Raw genomic sequence first — 26,389 nt, forward strand, 5'->3', positions numbered from 1 at the left:
ACTATTAGCAATATTAGAGAACAGCCTGATCAGCAGGGAAAGCTTCCTCCCTCGCCCAGAGTCTCCTCTCGACACGAAATCAGCTTAGCAACAAGACTCCTTTCCTCAATGATTGGTTATTCTGTGGTTGGTCTGATTCATACGCTTCTCCTTACTGACTGGACCTGAACTCTACAATTACGTGAAACTCGTTGTGGGAAGGGAACGCTGGGGGGAAATGGAGTGAAAGACCGAGAGAAAGAAGAAAACGGAGCGGTTTCTTTAACGACTCATGCGGAGGGGGGCCACCTATCGTTCGAACAGTGTCGCAATATCGTCGCGCGCAGCCGTAAAATCGGGACGGAACTACTTTCGCGGAAGGGGAGTACAAATTCGACTGCTGTTGCGGCGGCGACGCAGACGAACGAAGAAGACGTATGTGATTGGCACTGTACATAGCCTATGAAACGGAAAAGCTGATTCAGGAGTTCTTAGCGATTAGTCCCTGATTGGGAAACGCCACCAACGTAACCCGTGGGGCGGAGCATCGGACGGTGTCGGCCCCAGGCTAATACAGTACTCGATTTTGGGGCCTGGGAAAGGCGGAGGTAGTGCTTGGAGGCACGTAGGTGAGTAAAAGTAAGGGTGGTTGTTGTTTTAATGTGGGAGGTGGGTTAGGGACTGAACCTTGAGGGTAGTGAGAATGAACGAGTGCAAAGAAAGGCTGGTCCGGACGGCGTTACCCTCGGTTGGCCTGAAGTAGCGTTTGAGGCAAGACCGCCCTGTGGGGGGAGATGAGGCTTGTGTTGGGAGTGGAGGGTAGGGTCTTCTCTCCACCGGATTGATCTCTCCTGCGCGTTAGACAGAAAAGTATTAAAGCTGCTCCGTATGGTCGTCAGGCCCTTGTTTCACCAACCCAAGGGATAGGAACAGCCGGTTTTTCTCGCCTCCTTCTTCCTCCCAAGCGACCTGATTCCCCTCTCCCCAGGCTGGTTTCGGTACAGGACGCCTACACGCAAACACAGCCTAAGGTAGACCCTGACATTACTACAAAGACAGGGACGCTGAGAAGCTCCCACGTCTCCTGGTGATAGATAACAGTTTCTTTTATTGTCCCGCAGAGGCAGCCCTCTGTATGTATAACAACAAACAGGCCCGACCCATACAAAAGTGCGCGTGTCCTGTCAATGAGGTATCTTTCGCATAAGAAGAGCCTTGCTGGATCATACTAAAAGTCTTTATAGTCCAGCACGCTGTTATCCACCGTGGCCAACCAGACGGCCATGGCAAGCCTTACAAGAACATGAGCAGGTAGCCCTCTCCTGCTGGTGTTCATACGCATACTTAGACTTTTAGGATTGACATATCTAGATAGGAGGGCAAAGTAGCACTATGGTGGGAAATGTAACTTGGGCTCCCGTCAGGATATACCCTGAACAAACAACAAAACAAAAAACCCTTCTCCTTACAATGCATCTCTCAGCTTGCAGTTGCTGATATTCATATTTTGACCTCTCTTTCCTTTCTGTAGACACTGCCAAAACAACTTCCAGTACCCAAGAGTGGGAGTGATGGGGTCTTTCGCAAACAGCTGTGTTAGCAGCACATCCTTGTACTTGTGGTTTGGCAGGATATCTTTAAAATGTAGCAATTATTGTTCTGCCAATCCAAGTCTGTGGTGGATGTTCATGAGGAAGAAGGTGTTGAGTAAAACTTGGTGAGAGTTAGGAGGCTTTTCTGTTATGTCATTTCCAAGTTAGTTAGGCCTTAGATTATTGGTCTTTAAGAAAACAAAATGCAACGCCTTGACTGATTTACACTGCAGTGTCCTGATTATGTTGACAGTATCCTGGATAGGCCTCATACTGTAATTTATTTGTGTTGCTTGAATGACTTTTTGTATTAGTGCACTTTTTCTGGTTCGCATGTGACAAGGTCGATTCTGAACAAGAACCATGGCATCTGAATTTGAGAACCTAAATCCGAGTGCCAGGATAATGACGTTCCACCCAACTGTGGAAGAATTCAAAAACTTCAGCCGTTACATTGCATACATAGAGTCCCAGGGAGCTCATAGAGCTGGACTGGCAAAGGTAAAAAAAAAAAGACCACAAAGTGTTTATAGTATCCACCGGTATGGTTCAGAAAAGTGTAGAGTACACAGTTAAAAACCACACCAATGGTGCTACTGTGCAGTGTATTATACATGGAATAATATGTTATGAAATGGAGTTTTCATATGCAGTTACATACCATTGTTATTAAGGAAATGGTGCTTATTTTCATTATGAATAGGGCTTAATACTGACCGCTGATGAAAATCTGAGTACTCTACATTTTCAATGTTAGAGATATAAATGTTGCACACTTTTCTAATATTATTTACTTGACATTGTCAATATATGATATGAAGGCTGAAAACCAGGGCTGTGGAGTAGGAGTTGTGGAGTCGGAGTCGGTAGAAATGTACCGACTCCAACTTTGACTCCTTCATAAATGGCAAATGTATATTAACTAGTAATAACAAATTTACTGTAGTAAAATGGTAGCACAAGGCATTTCATCACCACCATGTGAATCCAGAGCTTGGAAAAGTTACTTTTTTAAACTACAACTCCCATCAGCCCCAGGGATTGGGCTTGTGGGAGTTGTAGTTTAAAAAGTAACTTTTCCAAGCTCTGGATTCACATGGTGGTGATGAAATGCCTTGTGCTACCATTTTACTACAGTAAATTTGTTATTACTAGTTAATATACATTTGCCATTTATGAAGGAGTCGGACAGTAGAAAAATAGAAGAGTCGGAGTCGAAGGTCTGCCGTACCGACTCCACAGCCCTGCTGAAAACTTCCTGTACTGAGAGTTGAAGCAATTGAGAGCAATAGTGGAATCCTAACTATGCCTACTCAGAAGTAAGACCTATTGAATTCAGTGAGGCTTACTCCCAGGTAGGCAGGGTTAGGATTGCAGTCTAACCCTGTCAGGAGTATTATCTCTCTAGTTCGTGCATGAGAGCTATTAATCTGATACCAAAACTAGATATATGAAAGGAAAAGGTTTTTTTGTTTCCTTCATTCATTTCCCCCCACTCCCCGGCCTTCACATCTCTAAATGGAACATAGTCCATGGAGGTTTTTAAAAATACTCAAGTTCCCACCAACTTCAAGTTCTGGGAACACAGTAATTTTGATAGTTGAGGTCTACAGCTGTTAATAAATATACTGTCCATAGTATTCCTGAGCATCATATAGGAATATGCAAATAATTTCTATTTTAGAGAATTACTGTGAATGATTTATGGTATGGCATAGTGCTCCTAAAAAGGTATTTCTTGTTCCCACACATGTAGTTAAATTATGCAATTTTAATGTGTTTATCCTTATATTTACATTAAAAACTAATTAATGGAATGCCTAATATATCACAGTATGATGATAATGAACACTATATTACACCTGGGATAATATTTTTTCCTGTTGAGCCACTTCTATAGATTCTGTTTCTTTGCCCTTTTTACGCTTTGCTCTGTTTGTCTTTTGAAACTTATAGGTTGTTCCTCCAAAGGAATGGAAGCCACGCAAATGGTATGATGATATTGATGATTTGATCATCCCTGCTCCCATTCAGCAAGTGGTCACAGGCCAATCTGGCCTCTTCACACAGTATAACATCCAGAAGAAAGCTATGTCAGTTCGGGAGTTCAGGAGGATAGCAAATAGTGATAAGTAAGGAAGTTTAAGGAGATTTCTATTCGAGACTTCTGTTTAGCTCAGTGGTAGCCAATGGGTGCCTTCTAGATTATGTTGGACTACACCTCCCATCATTCTTGGCCATTAATCAAGCTAGCTGATGGCAGCTGTAGTCCAAAACATCTGGAAGGCGCTACACAGGTTACCCCAGTCTAGCTTTTATTTCTTTATGATTGCCAAGAAATGTCTGTGTGTATGGCCTGCCCCTTCATTTTAATAGAAGGAACAGATCTTAATGCAAAAATGAATATGTGACCCCTGAGGATCTCCAGATATGCCTTGGAGCTCTTGCACCTATAAGAAACTGATTTTTGGTCCAGCTCTGTGGTTCCTAGGAGCCGTCTTGACCACCCAGGAACACTGGTGCTCTGTCAAATATTGCCAGTAGACTAATTCAGACAAAATTATTCAAAAATTAATTTTGAGTAAAGTCTTTGCATTCTCAGAATATGGCAATCCATATTTTGGCATACAACTTAAGTCTGACTGCACAGTGTACAAACATTCTTACGCAAAGTACAAAAGGAAATAAGAAATGAAACTGTGGCTTCTTAATTCTGCATGTTTGTATTTCACCATCTTCTCTCTATCCTTAGCACTTATCTAATCTGGTTTTTTTTAAATTGCCTGCTACATTTTGTGATAATTCTAAGCTATGTCACTGAACAAAGGAAAGTGAGTGGGAAAGTTGTTCCTAAAATCAAACCTGTTCTATTTTAGATACTGCACACCTCGGTATACTGACTTTGAAGATCTTGAACGCAAGTACTGGAAGAACCTCACATTCAATGCTCCAATCTATGGTGCAGATGTTAATGGCACACTCTATGACAAGGTAAAAAGCAAATTTATCAGTAATAATTTCCCTCAGTTGTGTGGGGATTAATTTGCTTTCAGTACTGATTATAAGCTGTCAGCCTTGATGATGAGCTCTAAGCATCATATCAAGCAAGAAGAATTACCTGTCCCTGTTGCTGAAATTACAAATAGGGCAGGGAGCGGTAGTAGTGGGTAGAGCATTGTGGGCAGGGCAGCATTGGTGACCTGGCTTCCTGACACTACATGTCGCTGCTGGTTAACGAAAGAGAGAGGGGCAAGGCAGTGGGGAGCTTGGTGCAGGCACAACAGCTGGAGCATCAGATTAGCTCCGCTACTGCACCCATACCACAATGAGCTCCCTACCATCTTGCTCCTCCCCTTCTCAACACAGCCTTGCCCATGCCACTCCACTGGCCACTACTGGTAGGGAGTAGAGGGTAGCAATGATATAGGACAAATAAGGTTAGTGATTATATTTGATGTCATGTTAATTGCTTGTTCTTGTTTGAATTCATTTTATTTCTTTAGCATATAGATGAGTGGAATATTGGCCGTCTGAATACAATTCTCGATATAGTAGAGAATGAAAGTGGCATTACCATTGAGGGTGTGAATACACCTTATCTCTACTTTGGGATGTGGAAGACATCCTTTGCCTGGCACACGGAGGACATGGACCTCTACAGTATCAACTACCTGCATTTTGGGGAACCCAAGTCATGGTGAGACAACCTGTTACGGAAGAATATCTTATGCATAATTTTTTCTTATGCATACCTTTTGTCTGTATTTTTTTGTATTTCTATAAATTAACTTGTAAGAGAGCCTAATCGGCAAACAAGCTTTCTGATTTTCTCAGTTTGGCAATTAAGTAATAGAAGGAAAACAACTGAATTAACTTATATATCCTTAGCAATTTAAATTATTTGCCCATTGAATTTTTTCACTGTTTAAGTCTGAAACTCTTAAAAGCACCAGGCTCCTGTATGATTTTGTTTCTTAATATGTTTGTGACTAAAGGTACTCCATTCCTCCAGAGCATGGGAAGCGACTGGAGCGTCTTGCTAAAGGTAACCATCTTTGTGTCTTGATGTATGCAGTTGACTGTTTCTGAAGACCCATAGGATCTACTTTTGCTTTAACGCTGTCATGGCAATAGCCTTAATTATAAACATAACAGCAAGGAGGAATAACTTTTGCAGGTGCAAAAAATGATTCTAATGGAGCAACTTATCCTAGTTCCAGTACAGTTCAACTGATTAATGTAGTGATGAAACCGATTAAATCATAATCAGATTTAATCAATGTCTGAATGACAATTTTTTATTTATTAAATTTATATCCCGCCCTTCCTCCTAGAAGGAGTCCAGGGCAGTAAACAAAAGCACTAAAAACACTCTAAAAACAAAGGACCGAAACATATTAAAACAAAACATCTTTAAAAACATATTTTTTTAAAATAACTTTAAAAACATCTGAAAAAGTAATTCCAAAACAGACTGAGAGAAGATCTCTTAAAAGGCTTGTTGAAAGAAGGTCTTCAGTAGGCAACGAAAAGATAACAGAGAAGGTCTAATATTTAAGGGCATTCCAAAAAGTAGGTGCCACAACACTAAAGGTCCGCTTCCTGTGTTGTGCAGAATGGACCTTCTGATAATATGGTAGCTGCAGGAGGCCCTCACCTGCAAAGTGCAGTGATCAACTGGTCATATAAGGGATAAGACATCATTCAGGTATCCTGGTCCCATGCTGCATAGGGCTTTGTGCACCAGAACCTTGAACTTGGCCCAGTAGCTAATGGTTGAGCAGTGTTCAAAGGGTATTACCCTTGCACAGGCTCTTTTCTTTTTCAAGGACTATATAGGCAAAAATTTAGACAAGCACTCATCTTTTTCTATACCCTTAAAAGAAAAATTAGAGAATCTTCAAAATTAGTTCCTCAGCTACTCTGTTTGCAGTTGTAAGAGGAAATGCTTCTTGTCAGCACTGTGCAGTAGATTACTGCAGTAATCATGCCAAAATATATGCATATATATATAATACAGCAGTGGTGATTGTACTGCATAGAGCTAGTTTTGGCTTTTTCAGGCAATGCTTTACTTGCAGCAAGAATTGGAAAAACACTTTGATTAGAGACTATTAGGATAATGGAGGTCCAGGTTCAGTCCTCAGCATCTCCAAAGAAAGAATCTTAATCAGCAAGGCTGGTCTGCTGAGATCTTGGAGAGCTGCTGCTATAAACATGCTTACTCTTCAGATTTGTGTGTGGGGAGGCAAGCTTTTTTGTGGTGGTAACCATACTTAGAATCTGGGAATGAGGTGTTTGATTTTATTCATGTGTTCATACTTGGGAAAACTCAATTTTAAGCTAATGCTGATTGGTTTTATTTTAATTTGCATTCATGCTATCAAATTGCCCTTCACCCAGTGTGAACTGAGAAAATTGCTTAGCTTCACTTTATAATTTGCAAATAAGATACAACTTTTTTTAGGATTCCAAAAGCAGATATTCACTTAAATTAAGGCCTGTCTTGTAGTTTTTGGGGTTTTGCTTGTGTGGTGTCCCCCATCCCCGTTCCATGCATAATCTTTTCTGTTACCTTGCACCTTACTCTAAGTCTCTGACATAACTTGTAGCGAGAGGGAGATAAGGAAAGACTGCCCACCTTTCTATTGGAAATGCTGGGTATGATCTTTTGCAGTCCTGTCTCTCTCCTGCTTGAGTAGCAAGAGGCCAGAACAGAATATGAAGTTCTGTAGCCAGAGAATATTTATATGGACATCCATTTTTATCAAGTTGTGTAATATATCTGTACAGAAGCAGCAACACATCTAACATCTTTTCTTAAACAGGATTCTTTCCTGGAAGTGCCCAGAGCTGTGAAGCTTTCCTGCGCCACAAGATGACCCTGATCTCTCCATCGATATTGAAGAAATATGGTATTCCATTTGACAAGGTGAGGAAGGAGCATTGGCACTGCTATATCTTTAGAGTACATCTTGGAGGCATGAGAGATCCTTGCAAGATGGCAGGAGTAGGATTTTTGAGAAGTTGGTGAAAAGGCCGGAGAATACAAAATCTTCTATGATATCACTTAAAATTTGAATATATCTCTCGCCTTCTTATTTCCAGAAAGGGTAACATGTCTTAAACTTACTGGGAAAGAAAGTTCTCCTTTACAGGTGAATTCTGAGGTGTACAGTTTGATTCTACGCAAAGGAGTGAAGCATATAATTTGTTTGATTAGTGCTTAGTTAAAATAACATGCCACAACATAGGAGTTAGGCATAATTCTCTTTTGTGATGTGATTTATGCAGATTCTTATTGAAATAGCAAAGGCAGTTTTACAGTGTGGAAAGATAATTTTAGACACTCGACACCTCAGCTCACACATAATTTGTTCAAATGTTTGTTTACAAATGTATATGGGACTAAACAAAACTCAATTAAAATGTACATTGCACCTATTTTTTTCTGCCCAGACTGAAATATGCTAGATAAAGTTCCAGTTGCAGATGTCCTCACTCCTAGAACTTTGTGAATAGTGCAAGTGAATTCAGTCAGCACCAAACAGCTTAATGAAGGTTGGCCATACCTGATAAATTGTTCAGTGCTGAATGAAGCACTAATCACAGATTTCCAGGGGATTCATCATCAAAATATCCACTCCCAGTTTTGAGGTGCTTATTTTTCACTTGATTTGTTTATGCAAGTTCTAGACTCAGGATAAAACTTTTGGCTTTTTGGAACATTTTACAGTTCGTCTTTTATTAGGTGATAGAGCAAGCTGGGTAATTGAGCCCTACTATTTCTTCCCATAGTATTGAAACTTACTCATAAGAGATCTTACGAAGTGGAGATAAATCAAAATGGGCTTCCTCTCTTTCAGGTGACCCAAGAAGCAGGTGAATTCATGATAACCTTTCCTTATGGATACCATGCTGGCTTTAATCACGGCTTCAACTGTGCTGAATCTACTAATTTTGCTACACTCCGATGGATTGAATATGGAAAGCAATCTGTACTGGTAGGTTGCTTAAAGTTTTTTTTTTAAGCTTTATTTAATAGCTTGATTTTTGAATGGAGATCTGGAAAGTATGTCTTTACAACAAATGTTTTTGTTGAAGATGCTGGGCTGTGAAGTTGATTTGGCCGTTTTAGTCTCTTTGATTGTCCATAAAATGTGCAGTAAGGTTTAATACAAATAAAGTCTCTTTGGATATCAACTTCAGACATGTGGGGAGGACTTCATTAGATAACTCTGGAGTCCTGTGAGTTGCTATCCAGAAGTATTGCTCATTAAGTTGCCTTGAAGTATTGGCAGCTACAAAGCTTTAGGCTGCTATCCAATAGACACTTGCCTGGGAGTAAGTCCCATTGAATCCAATGGAGCATACTTCTGAGTACATATGTACTGGATTAGAGCCTTAGTTAGGGATAAAGGTAAATTGCAACCAAGAGTAGCCAGGGTGGTGCCACAGAGCTACCCTCATAACACTAGCATCGCTGTTGCTTACTGTTGCAGAGAGCAGCAAAATCAGGACTGCATGGGCACATCAGCAGGAGCACCATATTGGCTCTGCCAGAGCTCATGCCACCTCCATACCACCCTGGTAAGCAACAGAGGTGCCTGTGTTGGCAGGGCAACAGGTCTTGAATGTTTGATCTGAAGAATGCCAGACAGGAATTGGATGTGTACGCTACTACCCAGCACTCCCCAAATACATTTGCATGCATTTCCTAAGCAGAGACCCCTAGTTCTGTACTGTTACCCTCCCCCTTTTTGCAAAGGATTATTTTTCAGTGTCAGATCTTTATACCTGGTACTAGTTATTACTAGGAAAGGTATGATGTGAAATTATTTGAACAAAGACATGGCAGCAGAGTAAAGTAACATAGAAGATTGAAATGGAAATGTAAGTGGCCTCAATTGGTTTGTTATTTCATGCAGTGCTCATGCCGAAAGGACATGGTCAAAATCTCCATGGATGTTTTTGTGAGGAAATACCAGCCAGATCGTTACAAGCTCTGGAAAGTAGGGAAAGATGTGGCAGTCATTGATCACACTCTTCCAACACCAGAGGCAGCTGAGTTCTTCAAGGGAGAGCTTCTCCAGAAAGTTAAGAATGAGAAACAATGTCCTGAGGAAACTGAACCAGAAGAAGAATGCAAAGCAGATGGTGATATAGAGAAAAAGAGGTATTTTTATAATTATTATTCACAGAAATGGTAAAGTGTCCAATGCAGGAGCTGGATATTCCCTTTCAAAATCAAAACTCCTAGGGATGGATTTGACCCAAAGTGATGGTCAACCTACTTGGGACATAGCCTTCAGCAAATTCTTATTTAAAGTATTCTGGCTCACATGTGCTGATGAATATGCAGATGAACATAGGAAATGAAAAGCATGTAGACAGGAGAAAGCTAAGTAGTGCTATTTAGTCAGGCTATTCAAATATATTTGCATTGTAGGCTTGTGAGGGACCATTGATGATGATAATCTTTAATTTATTATCATTCTGAGGTGATTTAAAATACATCATTAAGAACAATTTAAAACAACTAGCTCAGGTCCTCTTCTCCCAATGTTTTTTTTACAGCTGAGGCAAAGATGCTGCATATTTATTTCAAGCAATTAATGTTGATCTACTTGATCATCCTGTGGCACAAAGTGGGGCGAGATGTTTCAGTTGTTTGTTTTTCTCTGTGGGATGTGATGTTGTCTCCATAGTAATCCATCTTTTGGGAAGTTGCACTTTTTGGCTTCTGAAATACTACAGGAAGGTCATTAGTCAGTCCTTAGAGACAGCAACCTAATATGCTGTCTTGAGTTCTGTTTAACTTGTAAGGCTTGTTTCTTGCAGTGTGCCCAAGCACCGCATTGGAACTAAGCGGCACCGGGTCTGCTTGGAGGTTCCTCATGAGGTGAGCCAAAGTGAGTCCTTCCTCAAGGAAGAGCTGGGTCCAGCACGGTTTGAAATGGAAGTTGCAGAATCTCCTGTTGGACCTGCTAGAGAGCCAATACAACAAGGGGACCAAGGGCTTGCACCCCCAGGTAACTCTTCCTTTAATGTTCTGCTCCACTGCTCTATGTGGACCATGTCACTGGAATTTTATTTGTACTGTTACTGAAGTGTCATGTTCCAAATGCAATCCACATTAGATTGAAAAGGGATAAGAAATGTTTATCTTAAGATGTTCAGATTCATTATTTCTCAAGAAAAGTCTAGCACTGGAATGTCATTAAAAGAATTTAGAACAAATTAACAAAGTGAATGACAGCCTCCATATCAAGAGGTATTTACTCCAAAGTTGTGAAGGAACTGATATGGAATGGCCAATGTGTTCATTAGGGTAATGATAGATTGCCTGTTATTGAAATCCTTAGAAGGTAGCTAATTTGTAGTGTTTTAAAAGATTTGAAATAATTTTGAAATGTGTGTTGGAACATTCAAGTAGAGGTGATAGGTGTCCCCTCCCCCTTCTGTTAATGTTGAGTTTAACATCCTACAAGTGGAGAATTCAAAATTAACAATAATATTTTTGAAAACTTGATAAATGCTTATAAAATATGCATGCTGAGAAATGGAGGATGTGTGTGACACTGAGCTGGAATATGTTATTGATGCTTGAAATCATGGGACAAAAGGATTACTGGAGCATTGCCCACATAACCAGACTTAACTATGTGGTGGGTCCATCTCTGGAAGCCCCACTTGGAATCTGTCTAATTTTCAAACTTTAACACACAGAAAATGCACATATTTCAATTGCAATTACTAATGAATGCTTTAAACATTGTTTTGGTCCAGAATATGCAGATTCCTCAGAAGTAAAATTTGAAGAACTGAAAAATGTCAAACTAGAGGAGGAGGAGGAAGAGCCAGAAGCAGCTGTTTTGGATCTTTCCATCTCTCATTCTGTGACTTCAGTCTTGACCCAGTCAGCCATGAAACAGAGTTCAGTCTCCAGCCATCAGTCTGGCTCTTCATTCTGTTCAAGTTCTTCAGATTCTGAATCTTCTCACCTCTCCAGGCAGGCTCTTGAACAAGCTGAGGTGCTCACAGTGCACAGTTATGCGAAAGAAGACGCCAGTGACATGGATGATGAGCGGCCCTCTGGAAAGAAAGCCAGTGCTACAGCCAGTGTGAATGAACAGGAACTTGCAAAAGTAATGGGAAGATTAGTATTGGGAGTGCATACAGGAGCTGTCTTGCTGTAGCATATGCTGCAAGCAGACTAATGCTCAACGATGTCTAATATGGGTTGTGTCTTGGTGTTAAGACTGATCCACTTTTATGTAATGTGCTGTCAGCTTGATCCTTTTAGTGCTTTACTAGTACAAACATAAGCTAGACATTAAATTGATGTGCATTTTATAGAAGTATTTGCTAAGACTGTTTTCTGCTTTGGGAACCAAGTAATTCTTAACAGTAGATGCTCAAGGCCACATACTTGTATCCCTGCTTTTAAGACTTGAGTACATTCTCATAGTGCAAGTCTTGCATGTCATGGAGCTTTACAGACTTCTTGTCCTCACTTTCCGTAGCTTGGTATATAGCAAAAGCACTCTTTCCCAAAAACATCTTGACGATTTCAGCTCTTTTCTCTCTCTGCTCACTTCAGTTCTAAAAATTCATGTTTGCTACATCTATGTTGTATTGGATCTGTTCACTGTCACAGCTGCTGACCTACCTCTGTCTTGTCCAGATGGCGAAGGAGTACATAAGATCAGTAAAAGATCGTAAGAAATCCAAAGGACGTCGCCAGCCCCTGAGCAAACTCCCACGTCATCATCCGCTTCTGGTTAAAGATGGCCTCAGTGATGATGGTAAGTTGTGTTTTCCTTACTGCGCTAGAGGTCTGTTGTGGATGGTAGTGAAGGTGGCACTTAAGTGTACCATATGGTAATTAAAATAATATAGTCAATGAGCTTGTTCACACCTAAGGTTAATGTGTATTTGAAGCTGTTTGCATTCCCATTTAAGTAGAGCTGTCCACATACCATTCCCTGAAACAGTTCCTATCCTGCTGGCTTCCCCCTGTAAACTTGGACTTCCCTGATCTAGAGATAATCTGGTAAATTTTGAAAAATGCGACTCCAAACTGCTCCACCCAAAATAGCATATTGTAGGCATGTGGAACCTCAAATGTGGCCCTCCAGGGCCTTGATTTGGCCTTTGAAACTCTCCTCAGGCCACACTGCTCTCTGGCCCTGCTTCACGCTTTTGCCTAGCTTGAATCTGTTCTTGATAATACCTCTTGCTTGTCTGGATGGAGGACAGAGATGATGTGTGAGTGTGTGTAGAAGCTAGCCTACTGTACAGAGGTAATATTTACGTTCATTGCTCTTCCTACTTTACCAGGCATGTTGCCCTTGGAAAGCTGCCCGAAAGGGAATGTGGCTCTCAGGCTGAAAAAGGTTCACCACCCTATTAGGTTTTTCCTGGGGGTGGATCAATCATCCATTTTTGCTGCTCCCCTTTCTATGCCCCCAACATCCCTAACACCAGTTCTGTTTCAGCAGTGGTGGGGCTTATTTCCACAGCCATGTCATGGTTTGTTTGTTTGTTTGTTTGTTTGTTTGTTTGTTTGTTTGTTTGTTTGTTTGTTTGTTTGTTTGTTTGTTTGTTTGTTTGTTTTATTTTAAATCAGATTTGTGCAAAACTGAAAAACTATTATCTTACCTGCTTCTTTCCCCCCCTATTGATTTATCCCACAACTATCTTTCAGTTTTGGAATGGGAAATACCCATCATAAAGTGTGTGCACACAAGCTTGTACAGAATTGAGAATTCCCAGATGTGTGCTATTGTGTAATTCCTGGGTGGACACAGTTTTTTGTAAAAGATGTCTGGTACTGCTCAGCTGATTCTTGCATGCATGCCCCATTTGTGCAGAACTAACACATTCAAATCAACAAATTGCAAGGCAGAGACAAAGACAAAAGGGAGTGCTTACTGGTGTGGATGGGAACAAGCAGATTTGGTCTTCACCTTCAAATGTGTACATGTGTGTAGACTAATGAGGTCAAATTCAAATGGAAAAAATGAGAATTCCAAACGAGATCCTCACTACATCTTTAATGTAGTCCCGTGGGATTTTCCCTCTCTATAAGGAGCACAACCCACCCACCCCCCGTCCCCCAGCCTGTGCACACTATTCCTTGAAGTATGTCCTCTTCATCCTTTTCTGGAGCATTTTGATTCTTAGTTCCTGGGAAGATACAAAGATTGGCTAGCTGAACTAGAATTACATTGGAGTTGAATTTTCACCACCAGCTTTGGGCCCGGTACAGGGCTTTGGTCTGTTTTGATTCCTAAGGCAAAGAAAATTGAACACACTTCTTTGTATGTATTTGTATGTACTTACTGGGTAGCGTATTACTTCTTCATTTGTGGTCCAAGAAACTGAATAGGCTGAGAATCATTATGTTAGAGACTCCACTTCAACACAACATGTGTAATAGCTATGTTGTAATAGTTGCTAATGAAACAAACTTTCAGCCAGCTAGTCAGTGTGGCTGAACACTTACTGAGCAGGGAGAGCACTGCGATTTACTGGTACTTGTGAAGTGGGAATTTTCTAGCAATCTATTATTCCTTTGACTTGGCTGTTTTCTAGCTAAAATTTGTACATTTTGACTGACCAATATTTCTTACTGCAGAGATGTCAGAGCAGCTGGCACCAGATGAAGAAACTGAGGAGATGGAGGCATGGGCAAAGCCACTCAGCCAGCTGTGGCAGAATCGCCCTCTAAACTTTGAGGCAGAAAAGGAGTACAACACAGCTATGGCTCAGCAAGCCCCCTACTGTGCAGTCTGCATGCTCTTCCAAACTTACCAGGTGAGTAGGCTAAATTCTCTTTTTAGTGCAGCAGCACTGGGGGAAATGGTTTCTAAAGACTACAACACTAGTAGTGCTGCATCAGTATTACATTGGCAGCAACATTGTTTGGCACTGGTGTTACAACATCTTGGTCTCCGTGTTGTTATGTTTGTAAACTGGCCTAGTTGCATTGACAGACTTAATGGGTTTTTCAGTGACTTGGCCCCCAAAAGTTTGCAATTTTTATTAAGCATGTGCATATATGCAGTTCTTTGTCACAAGATGGACACACAACGTTTTCAAATGCAAATGTGTACCTGCAAGCAGATGCATGCATATTCTCTTATGCATGTTTGTCTCATGTCTGCCTTTTTTTCTGACTCCCAGCAGACAGCAATATATGGGAGATTTTCACTCTCCTTAAATGGAAGGGATCTAGACCACAGTTGGTCTATACAAGAGATATAGTACAACTATCTCTTGAGTGTATGTATTAAGTTAGCAACCTGATTTTATTTGGATTTCTCTCATGATTTGAGGAATCTTCGTAAGAGTACACATGTGACTAATGTGTTAAAGGTTTTTTTTTAAAAAAAAACTTAGTATATACATCTTTCAAGACTGCCCTTCAACAAGGGCTCCTTGAAATGTGTCTAATATTAAATTTGCATACATCTTTAAAGACTTGTATTACTTTCCTCTAGTTGTTTGATCTTAGTACTCTTGTACAATGACATTGCATCAGTTGTGTTGCTCGTTTGACTTTTTTTACTTAAGCAAGGAGGAGCTCACTAATCCCCCCCCTTCGGTATCTTGCAGTGCTTGCTTCCGTAGAGTAAGTTGCTTGTGGGATATGGGTCACTTTTAGGTTGTGGTGGGTTGCATCCAGCAGCTACTAGAGTTTGCCATTACTACTACCATCACCACCACCTTCTATTTAGCCAAATCTGCCAGTTCTGTTTCATACGTCATCACCAGACTGATGTGACTCAGGAAACAGTGAAGGTGGAGCAAGATAATAAAACGGAATAAGTACTATGGCAGGATTACCAGATAATAGCTGAAACCAAGGCATCATCTAGCCTATACTCCATTTTGACATATGACCACTTAAAAAAAATGCCCTAACATTTTGTATCTTGGTTACACAGCAAATTAGTTTACTGGTTTGTTTGGGTTTTTTTAACTTGTTTTTATCTCTAATATTCAGTGTCTCTTTTCCAGTAGGGAATTCCACTAAACCTACTTTGGATTTGTCACTAACCGTGTCATTGACTGGGTTTTTTAATGCACTGGTTAAAACTTAGTTCTGTTGCATTTCTTGTGTTTGGACGTGACTGCACCAAGAAGGTAGCATATCGATGGGCTATCTGGATGAACAGGTTGCCTTTCTTATTAGCTATACTCTAATTGCCTTCACAAGCTGGTCTGTTGTAAAATGCATCTTTTTCTTCCTGACAGGCAGATTGTGGAGGCCAGAGCTCTCAGGCAGGTCCATGTGCTGCTGATGGAAAGATGAGAACTAAGCCCCTGATTCCTGAGATGTGTTTTACTACCACTGGTTGCAGCACAGATGTCAGCCTCTCCACCCCTTACTTGGAGGAAGATGGCACCAGTCTTCTGGTCACCTGCAAGCTCTGTCAAGTCTGTGTACATGCCAGTGAGTACTGCACATCCTGGGCCTGGTCATCAGTTGTCCCCCGTGCTCTGATATTACATGCTGTCCATCCATTTTTCTTAAATTTTAAATAGGGAAAGATGGATCTGTTGCAGATCACTACTTCTTCTCTTTTTTTAAAAGCCACAAAAGGCACAGAGAAATGTTATTGAGCTGCATTCTGGGAACTACCTTGACTTGTACAGAAAACAAAATGATCAAGAGCATAGAATCCCTTGTACTAGTGTACAAGGACAGTCAATCTCTAATCTGTGTACATAGTAGAACTAGAGCATGCCAAAGAAATTATGAAGCAACAGATTAAAAAAGAATGTAGAAATAATTTTCACGCCACACAGTTGAACTGTGAAATGCTTCCACTGAAAAGTTTGTATAAGAGTTCATTTTAAAAACGACAGTGCATGACCAATAGGAATATCAACTGCTATAAGGATGGCCACAGTAATCTTTTTTTACATAAAATTTGGCATATCCCTAATATTTCAGTCTCTAGTGGTTTATAGTGAGATGATTGGAACCATGCTGTGATAGTACTCATACTGCTAGTGTTGTAACATCTAAACCTAGTTAATCATTCAGTTTCAATAATTAAACCCATTAATCTGAGAGTGGCCAGAGTTATATCTTGACAACCCACCCACTGTTCTAATGTGTTGAGTAAATCATGAAGAAATGTAGACCTCGCATTCCCATTTTTAAATGAAGGCTGAGTATAAGTAGTTTAGTGCTATTGTTAGACGTCGAACAGTATGGTTTGAATGGGTTATGGATTGGTACATATGCTGGATTAGCTCACATTCTATGCCATTGTCTGTTTCTTCTCCCTCTGATCTGAATACCAGCCCATTGTGGTGATTAGAGACACAAGTGCCGTAATTAGTGATCTGATGATTAATTCTAAAACCGATAATGTGCTAAAGCAAGCAGAGTGGAGTCTGAAAGCTCGCTAGTTTAATTTAGTTGTATGCCTTTTTATAGTGAGTTGTGCCCAAAGAAGATTACAGCATACATCTACTTATCAAACTACAAAATTTGGGGGAGAGGAGGGAGAAATCATTTTGCAAACATACCAATAAATTCAAATATCTGGACAGTGACGACCTCGCCTCAGTTGTTCATGCTCTGGTAACTTCTAGATTGGACTACTGCAATGCGCTCTACATTGGGCTGCCCTTGAAGACTGTTTGGAAACTACAGCTAGTCCAGAATGCAGCGGCCAGATTGTTGACGCGGACCAGAAGGTCCGCTCATATAACACCTGTTCTGGCCCGTCTGCACTGGCTTCCTATTTGTTTCCGGGCTAGATTCAAAGTGCTGGTTTTGACCTATAAAGCCCTACACGGCATGGGACCGCAATACCTGGTGGAACGCCTCTCCCAATATGAACCTACCCATACACTGCGCTCAACATCTAAGGCCCTTCTCCGAGTACCATCCCATCGAGAAGCTCGGAGGGTGGTGACTAGAGCTAGGGCCTTTTCAGTGGTGGCCCCCGAACTGTGGAACAGGGTTCTCGATGAGGTGCGCCTGGCGCCGACGCTACTATCTTTTTGGCGCCAGGTGAAAACCTTTTTATACTCCCAGGCATTTTAAAGTGTATTTTAACAGCATTTCTGTATTTTGGACGTTGTTTGGTTCTTTTATTGTTTGTTTGTTTTGTTTCTTGATTTATTGTATTTATTGTATTTATATATTGTGCTGGTTTTTATCTTTTTGTACACCGCCCAGAGAGCCTCCGGGCTTAGGGCGGTATATAAATTAAATTACATAAATAAATAAAAATAAATAAATAGGACAAAATCAACAGTTCAAGAAGATAGAATAAATTCAGTATTACAAATAAATAATCTAGATTTAATACATAAGAACAGAGCAAAATGAAAGTTAGCAGACAATAAACAAATATATTGGGGGCGGCTTGCTTATCCTGCTGAAGTTGTTTGTTCTTTTGTGTTAGGTTGTTATGGAGTAGCTCCTGAGAAAGCAGCTGAGGACTGGAAGTGCTCTAGATGTAAAGCTAATGCTTTAGAAGAGGTAAGAAAGCCTTGTGTTTCATACCACTCATTAAAACTCTCTTGTGTACATGCCTGGGTCTTGACAGTACAATTAGAATGGTTTTTTGAATGATAGATGCATGCACATGAAAATGTTTCATTGAAATTTGAAGAATCCTGTGAACTAGCATCTGTTATAAAATTGGTTCACGGAACTGTACGTAAGTACTTCTGTAAACTGCGTGGTAGACTTTCATCCTTGAAATGTATTCATGTCTGTGTTTAATGGCAGTCCTTTGAAAAACTAGCCATTGAATGTAGAACCTGGAACTGTCTTAAATTGCAAGATTCTGAGAGATAGCTCTCCTGAAATTCCCCTAAAACAGTACATCAAGGTGCACATTGAAATTCCTTTTTAAAATTATTTATAGTGATCACTGAAAACCGTTATCTGGTCTGCTGGTTTTAGAGAACTGGTTCTGTGTAGTATAAGGCTAGGAAAACGTAGTAGTTTCCTGGTCAACCTTAGCTGGTCCGATGTGTCTGGCTTATAGGCATTAGAGTTGATAAGAAGAAACTGATCTGTAAGAGCCACTGCTGTACTGTTTGGGTGAAGTACTGTTGGATAGGGTGCTGTAGACATAGCATCTACCTGAACAAAATGGTTCCTACATCACCTCCACCTCCAATTTCCACCAGTGTGGAAGGGCTTCCTCTTCAGTTCTTCCATAACTCAACCCCACTGAATGCATTCTACCCAGCATGCTCTGTTTACCTCCAGTCCTGCAGGTTTCTTGTAGAATTGGTTTGGCTTCTCTTCCTGTCTAGTGTGCCATCTTGATAAAAGCAGTTAATACAGCACAGTTTTTGTGTATTTGACAAAGACAGAACGGTTTTGTAAACGTGGATGAAGGTGAGGTTTTCTTCATTTATTTTGTTTTATTAATGCTGCTTTTTTTCCTTATCTGTCAGGATTGCTGTTTGTGCTCTCTTCGAGGGGGTGCCCTTCAAAAAGCCAATGACAACAAGTGAGTACAGGGGTAACCAAATATGGAAAGCCTTTTTTCCTAAAATGCGCCAACCATTTCCTTTAACTCCAAGCAGTAGAACTGGGATTTATGGGTTTGAGAGGAAGTCCATCTCATTACTTAACCTTTGTACTAGGGATGGGTGAGTAAGTGTATGCCTGTCCGTCTTTCATGTGCTGACTCCTACTTTTCTGATTTTTGTTAGGTGGGTCCATGTTATGTGTGCTGTGGCAGTTCTGGAGGCTAAATTTGTGAACATTGCTGAGCGTAGTCCAGTGGATGTCAGTAAAATACCGCTGCAGCGCTTCCGTCTGGTAAGGAACTAAATAATTCTGTTCCACTGAATTGATCAGTGACCCATTTTATGCTTTTGGGGGATTATTCCATCAACACTCCAACAAATACTAAACTGGTTTGTTCACAGAAATGTGTTTTTTGCAAAAAGAGGCGGAAGAGAATTGCTGGCTGTTGTGTGCAGTGTTCTCATGGTCGCTGCCCTACATCGTTCCATGTCAGCTGTGCTCAGGCAGCTGGAGTCATGATGCAACCAGATGATTGGCCTTTTGTGGTCTTCATTACTTGCTTCAGGCATAAGATCCCATCCCAGGCAGAGGTAAGTCATGGAGGTTGCTGGGTTCATCTTAGATTAGGCTAGCATTTTTTTGCATATCCATACAGTGATGGAAATTGTTAGGAATCCAAAGGCATGCAGCACCAGCAAAAACTATAGAATTGGGGGGGGGAATTACTGGATTTGTAGAGTCCTAAAAAAAAATTACGGTAATCTCCTTTATTCACTAGAGGAGCATATCATTTCGGATCCTGTGTCGATTGACAGCTTTGGCCAAGTTATCTTGGCAATGGAACCGACTACCTAGGGAGGTGGTGGGATCCCCTTCGCTGGATGTCTTCAAGCAGAGGCTGGACAGCTATCTGCGGGAGATGCTCTAGCTGTGGATTTCCTGCTGTGAGCAGGGGGTTGGACTCGATGGCCTACAAGGCCCCTTCCATCTCTATGATTCTATGATTCCCTTACTACACAAATTCATTGGAAGTGCTTTGCTCCCCAAGCAATATTCTACAAATTTGGAGGTGTTCTAAGATGCTATAACCTCTAGCAGGTTATCTTTCTGTCTTGACTGTAGCCTCTTCTCTTCTCTTCAGCGAGCCAAGGCTGCTCTACAGGATCTTACTGTGGGGCAAGCAGTGATCAGCAAGCACAAGAATGGGCGTTTCTATCAATGTGAAGTGGTTAATCTGACCAAGGAAACCTTTTATGAGGTCAACTTTGATGATGGCTCCTTCAGTGATAACCTATACCCTGAAGACATTGTGGTATGCTATGTAGAAAGAGATCCATTCCACTAGAGGGCATATAGTTCAATGAAATACCTTCTAGATGATCATATTGCTGAAGTGTCAGTGTTCACTGAAGTGGGACAAATATCTAAAGCATCTGAACAGGGCTCAGCCAATCAGTTTGGGCTGTAGGATGTAGACTCTGAATATAGGACTTAAATTTCCTGTCTCCTATCATAAGTCACTCCCATACCTTCTTCCTTGGCATATTTTCTACCTTTAGCATCTTTCTTTAAAATAGCAAATAATACCAGGTGAAGAAGCTGTGGTGGGAGCACTAGTCTGAAACACTGGGACACAGGTTTTTTTTCTTTTTATTGTCAAACCTTCAGCTTTATTATTGAGACAGGTGCCTACTGTGATAATTAGCCAGAATTCGTCCCATGCCTTTGAGCAGTCGTGTAGCTCTACCACCAAACTGAAGTGTGAACAACTGTCAATTTAAGGCACGAATGCTCTGTCTGTAACACAAGTCTGACAAGTTTCATTCCTAATGACATTTTAGGGGAGATTAGGAATTCCACTGTTCAAAAGGTCTGGCTCCTCCCCAACATCCATTTAACTGGTAACTCCAGGGTGGGTAGGCAATATTTCTTCTGCTCATTTGTAAGTAGATCATGTTTATCTTTCCCAAATTTTTCTTCCATGTGAACAGAGTCGAGATTGCCTCCAGCTAGGTCCCCCAGCTGGGGGGGAAGTTGTTCAAGTGAGATGGACAGATGGTCAGGTCTATGGAGCTACGTTTGTGGCCTCACATGTTATTCAGATGTACCAGGTAAGGGAGGGGAGAGAAAGGGATTAGATTTCTATCTCCTGTATTCCTATCTTGTATGTTGTTCATGGCATACTGGCATACTAACTTGGGAGTCCTTGCTCCTGCTCCATTCAGAAACCTCTTTGATAATTGTACAAGTGGTAGATGGAATTTAGGCTGTAGTTTGGCCATTTCTGATTAGAAAGTTAACGTTAAAGCTGCATTAGGCTGACCATTTACAATTTGTGTGAGTGTTGACTTGCTGTAATATGATCATGTATTATGATTTTAGCCATCTGTACAAGTGCCTTCTCAGCCCCCGTTTTTGCTTTTTCCACCCTTATGGCTGTCGAGTTCACATATGCAGATACTGTGCTTGTCTCCTAGGATCACACTCAGGAAATGAAGAGACCATGAGTGAGCAGGGGATGGGCATCATCCTGGACTCAGGAAGGCAAGGGTCATGGGTTGCTTTGCTCACCTAACAGCTGCTTGATTTTTTGGGGTCTAGGTGGAATTTGAAGATGGATCCCAGCTGATGGCAAAGAGGGATGATGTGTATACTCTTAATGAAGAACTTCCCAAGAGGGTCAAGTCAAGGCTGGTAAGTTGAGGAGCAGAGGAGTCTGATCCATGTAGTTCTTCTCACAGAAAAGCCAAGGTAAAAATCTGATCCTCTTGTATCTTGGATTGTTCCATTCCCAATGCCTTGGATACAGGCGTGTTAAAATTATTAATCTAAGATGATATGTGGTATTATCTCCCTGCAAGGTGCAGTACTACTAGCCTATAAAATGTGATAGAAGATATTATGGATTTAGCTGAGAATTCTTAAAGCCTTTTCAAATCTTCCTTGTAGAAAACTTCAGGGCTTCTAGCTACTCTAACTCCAAGAAGACGTTGTTATCTACTTCAGAAAGCTACCCTCTTATAAAGTGAAACATCTTAATACTGTTTAACATTTTTGTCATGCACAGTAAATATATTAAATAGATATTAAAACTATTTTTTAGATATGGGGCCATTACTGTGCACAGTAGTCAAGATATGGCTGCACCACGAAAGGGTGCTTTGATCTCTTTTAATATTAAATCTGTTGTAACTAACCCTAATTATTTTTATGGGTAGCAACTAACTGATGTTTGAGGAGCTGTCCTTTGAAAATCATGGGATTGTAGATTGCTTATGAAAGCTGTGTTAGTCACCATTGCTCTTTGTGTGGGAGAACTGGGCCACCTCTAATGCAGAACGTGGGTGCCATTCTCAGAGGTAACTATTTTGATTGATTTCTCCCCTATAGTCTGTTGCCTCTGACATGCGCTTCACAGAGATCTTCACAGAGAAGGAGGTCAAACAAGAGAGAAAAAGACAGAGGGTCATCAACTCACGCTACCGTGAAGATTACATCGAGCCTGCACTGTACCGGGCTATTATGGAGTAGCAGCTGGCTACAGATTTGCAGTGACCACCTCCAGGTGGATCCTAGTACTCCAGCACAGCAGAGGCCAAACAGACTGTCTTCACATCCAGGTTTTTTAAAATGAAACAAACTTAACTGATTCTGCAGCACCTTGAAGGTAGTTGTCAAATAATTGAATGGATTCGGCTTTGCTGGCAGACTCAAAGTCTAGAATTTGGGAGCACTAAATTCTGACTTCCTGAACTATTTGGCTCACACCAGCTTGATGGCTCCACTTTTGGCAGTGACTTTCTTTATGCAGTACAAACTATCATCTGCCAGAGGCAAATCTTAATACAACCCCAGGGAGCAACCCAGACAGCTGCAGTGCTATGGATGAACCGCCTACTTTCTCCTGGATTAAATGTCTGGTTCAGGGAATGTTTCCTAGCTCACCATGCCTGCACAAAGTTGGCTATGTCACTGGTGCTTGACAATTAATTCCTTTTTATATTTATGACCCTGTTTTTGTCATGAGCACGTGTTTTTTCAGCATCACCTCTCTGAGGCAGAGCCAAGTGGGATGAAGAGAGAGTGAAACTGACTAGCTCCCTTTAGTCCCAAGTTCTTGAACCTTTAAGTTTTTGTCCCTATTTTATATTCAGAGACTTATTTACTCATGCGTTTAATTGTAATAGTATGTGCCTATGTAATAGGAAACAGTTTGGAGCCATTTAGCACTGCGCATTCCTTGGGCAAGAGAATCCTAGGAAGTACACCTCGTTAAGGCAATAAGGACTGCAGGGATTCCAGGGCCCTGTTCCTGCTGGGACAACAAGAAGTCAGATCCAGGCATGCAGCAAGGATGCCTTAGGAAATGATCGTAAGCTCACCTCTCTGGCATTGGCTCTGACTTGTGAGGTATCTTGAGTACGTGTAGAGTATTCATAAAATGAGGTCAAAGGTCAGCATTATTGGTATTTCCATTTGGGACCTTTATGCTATTTTTCTCTAAACCATGCTGGAAAAACTAGCAGAAATGCATATGTATATTTAGTCCTATGTGGGGGGAGAAGTGGAGGAAGTTCAGGGGTATCATTTTGAGAGAGAGAGAAAGGGTAGCTTCCTTGCTGTACAGTCATGGGGGCAACTTCCATTTCGCTATATTGGAGGAAGACTGCAAAGCTACTCTTATAAATATGCCTTTGTAGTGTAAGAGCCATACCATCCTGAACATGCCATTATCTGATCTTGGAAGATAAATGTATCCTCTTCTTCATTTGGTTGCTCTAGCAAAATATGTGGTGTTGCTATTTCTTTTGCTGCATAAAGATGCTATATAGGGACGGATTGCTTTCTTACAAAACATACTATGTTTGTGGGGAGGACCACTGCTTCTAGATCATCCATGCAGTATATATTGCAAATTTATATAGCAGTTGATTCAAAATTGTCCAAATTACCCTTCAGCCTCCAAACACATAATTTTAAGGCTTTTTTCTGGCTCTTTTCTTCCTCTGCTAATGTGAAACCTTGGATGCATCTTGAGGCAGCTCATAACAGAGGGGAGATGCACATTTTGGTAACCAGTATTAACCCGTTCTGTGTATTATTGCAGTGTAGCATTTAAGAGTGTCTAGTAGTGGGACATCTCCAGAAGCAGTATATGTGGGATCCCTGAACACATATACATCCATATACACAGTAGACTGGAAGATCAGAAAAGTCATTGCAAGTAAGGGTTCATATCTCATTGCTCTCTCTGAGTGAAAAATGGCACCTCCTTAAATGTGCAAATCTTCCTTTTGAGAAACACTTTGGACTTCCTTGAATAACTTTTCTACTCCTTCTTCTACCTTTGCCAAATGCGGTCGGTGGGCATATCTTTTAGTGTTTGGGTAATAGGTTCCCTCTGGTCAGTATTCTTCTAATCTCTCAGGTGTGATCTTCTTAATAAGCAGAGACCTCTCTCAACCTGGAGTATGTTGCTGCCCCAGCTGGCATTTCCTGTATTCTGATTCAGGAAGGATTGTGTTTGTCTGGACTTCCTGCTCAACAATGTTCAGCTGTGCAATAGATATGTATATTTAAATCTTTCTGTTGGCCCGTTTTTTGAATATGGCTTATTTGCCTCTATCCTTTAACTGAAAAAATTAGCTCTTCTGTGTCAACCTTGACACTGAATCATGACCTTAAAAATCATCACCAAAATCACCAAACACAAGAGACTTTTTCTTATGCTTTTGTTCCAAAATGTCTTTGAATTGAAAAACCAATCTAGAAGTCATATAAACCATTCAATAAAATAGTCTTGTACTGTAGCTGTGCTGTGGTTCAGGGCCTTTTTGAACTTTTTAAAAATGATATCAGGAGTTGATTACTGGTTCTCTGGAAAGGGTGTTACCTCTTCCAGAGTGTGGGTGAACATGATAATAGATTGTAACAGGTGAAATGTATAACTAATAATTTATATTATATGCAAACAAAATGTAAAGACATACACATTGTGGCTGAATCAGCACACTTTGTGAGAAGTATAAGGATCCTGTCCAAAACTTAGCAAAAGCATTCTGTCCCCCTATTACCCATGTGGGTATATGTCTAGTTTCATTCAGATCAATTTAATCTTAGTCAGACTAGGAGATCAGTGAAATAGCAAACCAAGTGTCTGTCCCCCAAAGTGCCAATTGTTGATTAATTTCTTATCTGATTCAGTAACGGGGAAATTCATTCACACTGATATTTTAATAAGGTTGTGGGGAGTTAAACTCCTCTTTAGTTGCTTCTCCCCCACTTTAAACACAGATACCTGATTAAGATGCAGTGGCCTCTGCATGAACAGCAAGGAGCAGGCTGAACTATGTGTTACTGACGTGATCTGTCATTATTACTCTTCACGAAAATGGACTCCAATAATTTCTGACCTGTTTGATGATGAAGTGGTTTTGGAATGCCGATGTGAGATGGATACAAAATAGGCAGCTTCATGTATTGTTTTCAACCTTATCTAGTAATATAATTTTGGACTAGACTCAACTGATTAAATCTGAAACACTCTAACTTCAAAAGCCTCATGTCTTTAATTGCATTGCAGAACCTTTGTCACCTGTTCCACGTTCTTCCTTTTGTGCTTTTTCTAGTTATATGATGTTTTGTTCACAGTTTATTCTTAATAAGATTTCTCTTCCCCCACCCCACCCCCAAAAATCCAAGAATAATTCCAGGTTTTCTTTTGTAAAATAAACATAATGCAATATAGATATGCCTTATTCATCTTTGCATATTATTTATTAAATATTAATATTAATCATTCATTCATTGGCAATCACTTGTGACCGAGTAAGACTGTCTTCCAAGATAAGGTCTTTTAATGGTGAGTCCGTAAGTGACTGAAGGCCAATCCTAGATTCACACAGCCTCCCACAGTGAGGACATATCTTCCGTTGTCTTAACGGCAAGATTTCTCCACACCACTCTGTCATCTGGCCTCTTCATTGCATGGAGTTCCTCAGTATACCAAGGAGCTGAAAATGCTCCACCCTTTCGAAGAATGCTTATCTATGGCCCTCCACATTTTGCTGTTCCACAGGGAGATGAGGGCCTTCGCAGGATCGCCAGCTGTGTCCGTAGGAAAAATCCTTTAGAGCATTCAGGAATCCATTGGATTCTATAAGTTTGAGTTTGGATAATTGGTCAGTTGCCTGCTCTGGATAGGGTCATACTTCCTCTGAAAGCAGGTTCATAGTCTGGGGATGCTCCTGGATCCATCTTTGTCGTTAGAGGCCCAGGTGACCTCTGTGGC

The 26,389-nt window shown here is 40.8% G+C and overlaps 1 protein-coding gene across 2 annotated transcripts; it reads left to right on the forward strand.

Annotated features, from left to right (window-relative positions):
• The first annotated feature begins 329 nt into the window (after window positions 1-329).
• Window positions 330-25,647, forward strand: KDM4A (lysine demethylase 4A). 2 transcript variants are annotated; one of them, XM_061632679.1, is made up of 22 exons: window positions 330-608; window positions 1,886-2,072; window positions 3,528-3,703; window positions 4,448-4,562; window positions 5,075-5,268; window positions 5,567-5,616; window positions 7,400-7,503; window positions 8,438-8,575; window positions 9,500-9,747; window positions 10,413-10,603; window positions 11,361-11,719; window positions 12,259-12,379; window positions 14,215-14,393; window positions 15,837-16,035; window positions 18,011-18,087; window positions 19,020-19,075; window positions 19,281-19,389; window positions 19,500-19,688; window positions 20,240-20,410; window positions 21,090-21,209; window positions 21,700-21,792; window positions 22,489-25,647. In XM_061632679.1, exons 2-22 carry the CDS (start codon window positions 1,935-1,937, stop codon window positions 22,627-22,629), a joined length of 3,168 nt encoding a protein of 1,055 aa, XP_061488663.1. In that variant the 5' UTR covers window positions 330-608; window positions 1,886-1,934; the 3' UTR covers window positions 22,630-25,647. The 2 variants fall into 2 exon arrangements, with proteins under 2 accessions (XP_061488663.1, XP_061488664.1); XM_061632680.1 differs by having other exon boundaries at window positions 1,915-2,072.
• The last annotated feature ends 742 nt before the right edge of the window (window positions 25,648-26,389 follow it).

Source organism: Rhineura floridana, chromosome 6 (genome assembly GCF_030035675.1).
Source record: "Rhineura floridana isolate rRhiFlo1 chromosome 6, rRhiFlo1.hap2, whole genome shotgun sequence".
NCBI lineage: Eukaryota > Metazoa > Chordata > Lepidosauria > Squamata > Rhineuridae > Rhineura > Rhineura floridana.